At 40.3% G+C, this 6,761-nt stretch overlaps 1 protein-coding gene across 1 annotated transcript; it reads right to left on the bottom strand.

The window, feature by feature from the left end:
* Positions 1–3,977: 3,977 nt before the first annotated feature.
* Positions 3,978–5,396, bottom strand: LOC118336242. Its single transcript, XM_035672844.1, has 3 exons — positions 5,298–5,396; positions 5,155–5,213; positions 3,978–5,017 (listed from the first exon to the last, which is right to left on the bottom strand). Exons 1-3 carry the CDS (start codon positions 5,324–5,326, stop codon positions 4,203–4,205), a joined length of 903 nt encoding a protein of 300 aa, XP_035528737.1. The 5' UTR covers positions 5,327–5,396; the 3' UTR covers positions 3,978–4,202.
* Positions 5,397–6,761: the final 1,365 nt, after the last annotated feature.

Genomic DNA, 6,761 nt, shown 5'->3' with positions numbered 1-6,761 from the left:
GTCAAACAAGCTCTGACTCACGCTCCTGCTCTTTACATGCACCCAATCCACTCCTATCTAGTACCTGTCACACGCTGGCTGCAAAATGGAATTGACTATTGATTTCCCCCTTACCACAGGTCAGTTGTGCTGGCAGGCTATAGTGGGCTCACTGAAAGCCTTGTGTGGGACAACAAGACGCGGAGAAAAAAAACACATTATGAAACCCACACAAAAACACGCAAGCACAAATACACGTTCTTATTAACTACCATTTTCTGGGATTGTGTAAAGGGAGACAATGAAGGTTGCTTTAAAAGAGGTGTGTGTTGCAACATGTGTAGTGTAACACACTGAGGAGATGGGGACTGTGGTGGGATTTGTTCTGCGATGCAGGAAAAGTAGAATAAGCATATGTGTGAAACGCAATCCAGCATTTTGCAAGGTTAGATGTTGCTGCACTGAAATAGAGCAGTTATTCAGAACTGTTTTGGCACGTGAGTCTTCAAAATAAATGTCAGCTTTCATCACGTTGTTATTGGTTGGTAGTTTTGCAGAATTTTGCCATCTTGGGGTAATTCATTTGAATTATCTTGAGTGGCCTGAAGAAGTGAAAGTATGCAGTATTTCACAAGAAGAGGTAAAAAAAGAGAAGAGAAAAGTCTAAACTGTGTGTGACAAAAATATTTTAATAATTTAATGACCTATCAGCTTTATCTCTGGATCCCTTGGAAGGTCCCACCTCTCAGGCTGGAGGAAGGAAAAGCAGTTTTGTTAAACAGGTATTTAATAAGCCTCTACTTTGTTGCTGACTGTGGGGGTCTCAGTTGCTGTCTTTTAATGTCAGAAAAGAGAAAACAAACTGGGCTTCACCACACTGTGGCAGCTTACTTTACTTCTGATACACACTGATATATTTTTAAATCAACAGACGGTGAAAATTACCACCAATATTTGTCAAAGCAAACAACAGATTTTGTGACAAAAGCTTTCACTTTCCTAGCTCTCAGAACAAAGCAGTCAGGGTTGTTCTGGGCTTGAACCCAAGGGTACACGTTCGCAAACAGCCATTCTAACAGCTTGGTGGTTATGTTTGAAGAATAGAACTACAATGTACAGTGGTATACATAATATTTACACTCACAAAGACCACCTTTGTTGTTTTGGGGGAACTAAATGCACTCCAAATTAGAGCCAATATTGACTTGTACTTGCCGAAAAGGGTACCTGTTCTGTGATGCCAGGAATTGTTAGTTGTGTACATTTACCATCCTAATTATAATTTGTTCGTAATTTTTTAAAATTTATTTTATTTATGTATGTATATTGATGTATTTATTAAGTATTTATCGTTTTGTTGGTAGTCAAATTTATTAATACAAGTCATGCTTGGTATTTTGGTCTCTCTTCCTAATTAGCATGCATTGATGAAGTATGCATGTGTCTGTTTGTACATGGATTACCTTTATAACCGTAATAATAGTCTTTACATTCAGACAATTTTTGAGAATACTTTGTAGCCTAAAGCCAACAACATCAGCAGTGTAAGCTCCACTGACTTAGTTGAGTGGCACGTCTTTCTCTGCAGGCTCTATAAACTTTTACTGTGTGTTGGACTGTGGACAATGATCCGACTGACATTAAAACTAAACTGGTCTGTGGACCGTTTTGTTGAATTCTGTTGGGGGATGCCAGCACACATGGAGTGCCAGCCTGTGAAACCAGCCGAATTAAAACTGTATTCAATGATAAACTGAAAAAACCAACAGGAACCTGAGGGCTGCGACTGTTGGTGTGGCCTGAGCTAATGTGGTCTGCAGTGTTACTTATCATTTACTGCTGCTCATTTCTAAATGTGCCTAGTACAGCTGCTAAATTGACTACAGAGCTACTTTGGCACTGTTCATTTTTTCATTTGTTTTGTTCAAACTGCACAAAAGTGGCCATTGTTCAGGGGTTGTAAAAGGAATAAACACTGCCTCAATGTTTGCACATTTTCTAGGCAAGCATAAATGCTCTCTGTAGGCAGACATGATAAAAAGCATAGATTTACAGCCAGGTATACATACACACTCACTTCACAAGCAATACTAGTCTGGTTTGCAGACAAAACCTCACACACAATCTGTAGTGGTATAGGCAGTGACGAACAGACTTTGTGCGCGCAATAGCTCAGCAACAAACGATACCTGTTACATTTGTGTTGACTGTCAAGGAGCTGTTGATTTAAATCAGTCTTAAGGCTTTACTGCGTTACATTATAGCAGCAAAAGAACATTTTGTTATTTTGTTCTACAGGTGGAAAAAATAGTGTGTGGTGGTGATTTACTAAAATAAGTAATACAATATATAATTGTTCAGCCACAATAATTACCATATAGTCAAATTAAAACCCCTTGATGTCTCAATAAAACAGTCTTTCTTGTAAATGTTATAGTAACATTATTTTGTGGTCTTTGTTTTGGATTGCTTTATATTTTACAGATATAAATGTCCTGTCCACCCTATGCTGTTAATTATCTGCCTTATGGAAATTAACCATTTTATAGCTTTATAGTTGAGATTTGCCAACCATCTTATGTGACTGTGTAAAGCTTGAGTTAAACTGTATTGCAGTGGAGAGGTTCTGGTATAAAGATATGGCAGACTTGTCAGTCACTTCTTGCTAAGTGTCCTTTCTGTCTTGCATTTTCTGATATTAAACCAGCAAGCAGCAGGTGATGTGTACTTTGTGCATTAAATATAGTCCAGTTAATCTTAGGTTGCTACAGCCCATATGTTATTTATGCATAGTTGATTCCCCTACCCGCTCTGACTTTCGCCCTCCTTTCTCAACCTGTATAAGGGGTCATTAAGTCATTGATCGAGGGTAAGGAGGTGAACAACTGCAGGGTGTCAAAGCAGAATCAGTATATCAGAACTATATGTGAGGTTCCATGAGTGCACAAGGAAACCACTTGTTTAACTGATGCAGAGACATTACATTAACAGAATTGAATGCATTTTAACAATGCACTTTTTCAGTACATATGCAAACAAAATATGCTATTATAACAGTGACAATAGAAACAGAAATCAAAGCACAAGTATTTTTCTCTTCACTTTGTGGTTCATGTGATACTCTTGAGATCAAAATAATTATAATAATAATTATTACTATTATTTATAATTATACTCTGCTTCTAGGTTTTGAAGTTAGTGTCATGCCACCAAACACATGGTCTCCTGGTGTCAAACTGGCTGCTTGCTGCTGCATAGTAGCCTTTTTCTACCCAACGTGACATCCTGTGTGATGGCCACTCCTGACTGCCTGACTGCCTGACTGACTGCCTGATTGCCTGACTGCTCCCTATAAACAGTTGCAGATTGCTTTACTTTGTTCTGTCACTCATTTCCTTATTCACATTCTGGATGAGCGCTCATAACCAACTCACTTTCTGGCCCCGGATTGATTGATTGATTTATAGGTCAATCATTGGGTAACCTTACTCGCCTACCATCCCACACACTCCAATGTCTTTCAGTGAGGAATCAAAGCCAAGGATTGACATATGAAGCGTTTCTTCCATTAAACTTTCAGAGAAAATCCACCTGTGCTGCTAGTTCCTGCTCTCCTGTGGAAAAAGAGTGAGGATAAATATTCAATATTTGCTGACAGTTATCCAAATTTAAAATCTAAGGCTGCATTTTAACACCTCATTTACTCTATCAGAAATGCCAGACCACCAGTGAAACATGCCATCACTGAAAGACCAAGGTTATTTGGAGAAATTAACATAACCACTAGTAGTACTTGCAAACAACAGATTGTAAACAGATTATGGGATTTGTCAAAGGCTGACCTTCTGTTAAGCAGCACCTGTGTACAACAATGTGAGCCAAAATGATATCTACCCATTAGAACCAACAGATGGCACTCTGGTAACATCTAGACCTCAGTGAGACATTTATGATGGAGGAAAAAATAAAAAATAAATAAAGAGGGAGAGATGCACTGATAAATATAACCATTTATAATGTTTTGTTTATTATATGATGGGAGTTGTTTTAGAGCTACAGGTGAGGACAGAAGCTTGTACACAGATAAGCTGGACATTGCTCCTTTCAGTAAAGGTTAGAGAGACTCAGAATAGATTCTGAAATGCTTGCCTGTTAACTTTAAGAACTCCTTACAGGGATAATATTTGACAAGACAGTCAAGCTATGTGTCAGAACCTTTTAGCTCACCGACTTATTCTAACGAGACCTGATTGTGGTTTTGTCATATGTCTAAGAACAGGGTTACCTTGAACAAACTGTTTGACATTGAGGCGTCTGTGCAGGGGCTGAGCAAGATGGCCAGGGAAACTAATCCTTCTCAGTCTGCCATCAGCAGGACCTCGGCTAGTCATTGCTCTGACGTGGTCTTTGTTGGAGAAGGCGGATGAACCAAGGACAGGAACTTCTCTTCCCAGGCCATACCCAGTTAGACCCCTCCGGTAGGTGCCATGACCCCAGCTTTGGGGCGGGGGGTGCCCTCTCAGAGACATGCCACGTCTATTTGGGACAGACTCGTCAACAACAAGGTCATGCTCATTGTAGACAAATGAGAGTGGTTTGTTGCGACCTTGAGGATCCCAATTCACAAGGTCAGACGGGCCTGGGGCTTCAGCCAGAGTTAGAGGGGCAATGTGCTTGACCTCTTCAAGATTGGACTTGCGGTTAATATGTAATTGTCCTCTGGGAAGTCTAAGCACTTGGTCGGTGGTGTATTCACTTTGAACTGGACTGTTAAAGCCGTGGCTCAGTACAAATGCAGATTCAGAACTCCTGGGGTGAGCTTGTTTATGTATTCTGTCGTCTAGGGATCTCACTCCCGGTTGATTTTCTCCGTAGGAGGCCATGTTAGGTTCAGTCTCAGCCAACTCACGCCCATTGTTATTGTAAGGGTGACGTCTGAACGGCATTGTGTCGAGCTGCATCCCATGATGAATTGGTCCATAGAGATCAGGGGCTCCATGGACTCCAGGATAATCCAAACCCAAGGCAGCTGCACGGGCTGCAATGGAACAACACAGTGTTGACAAACTGCATATTCTCTGTGTGCCGTTTCATTGTTTTGAAATGTCAAATATACCCGCTAATTGGTAATTATAAGAAAGTAGTAACATCAATCAATCAAAGCGCACTACGTACCTCTCGCTGTTTTAGCACAATACACACCTCCAGCTGACACAGAGCGAAGCACAATGGAGCTGCAAAAGACAACAAACACTGTAAGCCAAACAGCACAGCGCTGATTGTTTTTTAACCACAGGAAACATTCAAGATTAAAATACCTGAGAAAAACCGCCAGAGGTACACACATCCTGGCAGTTATGTCAGCATAAACTTCATGGCAATGCAATTAGTGAGAACACTTGCCACTCTTGACTTCTTTTGCAGCCACTCTGACTGCCCAAATCCTCACCCTGGCTTGATTTACTAATTACAGACAGCTGGTTGTCATAGAGACCAAAACTCAACCACTGAATCCAGTCAGCCACCGGCAAATTGCTTCATTACAGGCAATTAGTTAAAATGCTTGCTAGCAGCAGATTTCGACCAAACAAGACATTTTAGTTTACTTTTCATTTTAGTAAAGTGAAACACATTTAAAAGCATGGGGTGTGTGCTGTAAGGATAAAAGTCAAGCAAATATTTGCAGTTCTGTGCAATTTTAAACACATTTGTTAGTGGGTAATCTCGTATTTATACAGCTAAAGAAAAGTTTGTCTGGGCTTGGTTAAAAAAAGAAAGAATTGTAAATAAGTGTAAATCCTTTGGTGCCATTTGAATATTAACTATTTTGCAATCCTAGCATGATTAATAACATCACCTCAGAACTTTAAATTACCTGAACAGGTAGCTAATTAAAACTTCTAATTCACTAGACCTAAAACCTGCGATAATGATATACAATTTCCGCATGATTACCATAACCACCGCAAATTTATAATGATCTCATTAAGCTTGACTTTCTTTATTATATGGTTCAAAGAACACAGAAAACATTTGGAAGCATACGTGCAGCAGTAACAGTGGGTCATTTTTCTTTTGTTTTTCATAAACATGTACAGTTCAAAACTTGGGTGGGGGGGGGGCACAATTAATCGCTTTACGTTAAAAGCCGGAGAAAGAAGCAGCGCTTGGATTCTTGCAGCAATGAAGCAGCTGAGAGCAGTGGAAGCATTTAATAATTCACTCAAATTATTTCTGTCAGGACTGACAAGCTAAACGGGGGCTTGATTTAATTCTGTAATTGCATGTTCACCTTTACCCTGAACCCATACTTTGGTAATTAATAGGCCCAAGCTTTATTTGAAGTGTGGCAAGGCGAGTAATGGAATTTAAATTGCAGGTGATGTGAAACCAAAGATGTGAATGCCCGCTTGGTCAAGGAGCTCATGCTATTTGCCAAGCACAGTGGCACCCGGACTGAACCAAAAAGTGGCACCAACCCTCAATCGACCCACAGACCTAATCCTCTGCTCCTGCACTTCGCAGACCGTCTGTCTGTTGTTAAGAATGGACTAGACTTGACTTGAACTATGCTATTTGACTTGTGGATTTCAACACAATGGACAGTCTAGATGAACACCCAGAGACACACATTAGTGGTGGCGTATCCATCAGCAAAGCGACTTTGCTTTGTGCTGGCTAACATTTGTAGGGACTCTAAAGCAGACCTATATCCCATGTGGATGAGGTTGAATCGCTTGACACACACCCTCTGGAGGAAGGTTAGAGTATACGAGCTCAGC

This window comes from Morone saxatilis, unplaced genomic scaffold (assembly GCF_004916995.1).
Source record: "Morone saxatilis isolate NCDOM2014 unplaced genomic scaffold, NCSU_SB_2.0 Contig24, whole genome shotgun sequence".
NCBI lineage: Eukaryota > Metazoa > Chordata > Actinopteri > Moronidae > Morone > Morone saxatilis.
The sequence above is the reverse complement of the archived record's forward strand: the minus strand, read 5'-3'. Positions and strand labels throughout refer to the sequence as shown.

What these genes read in the sequence shown, in the direction of transcription:
- LOC118336242 (XM_035672844.1), bottom strand. Translation starts at nt 5,326, where the DNA reads ATGTGTGTACCTCTGGCGGTTTTTCTCAG. An exon ending in CCTCTGGCGGTTTTTCTCAG is followed by an intron (nt 5,214 to 5,297) that starts GTATTTTAATCT and finishes TGTCTTTTGCAG; the next exon opens with CTCCATTGTGCTTCGCTCTG. An exon ending in TTGTGCTAAAACAGCGAGAG is followed by an intron (nt 5,018 to 5,154) that starts GTACGTAGTGCG and finishes GTTCCATTGCAG; the next exon opens with CCCGTGCAGCTGCCTTGGGT.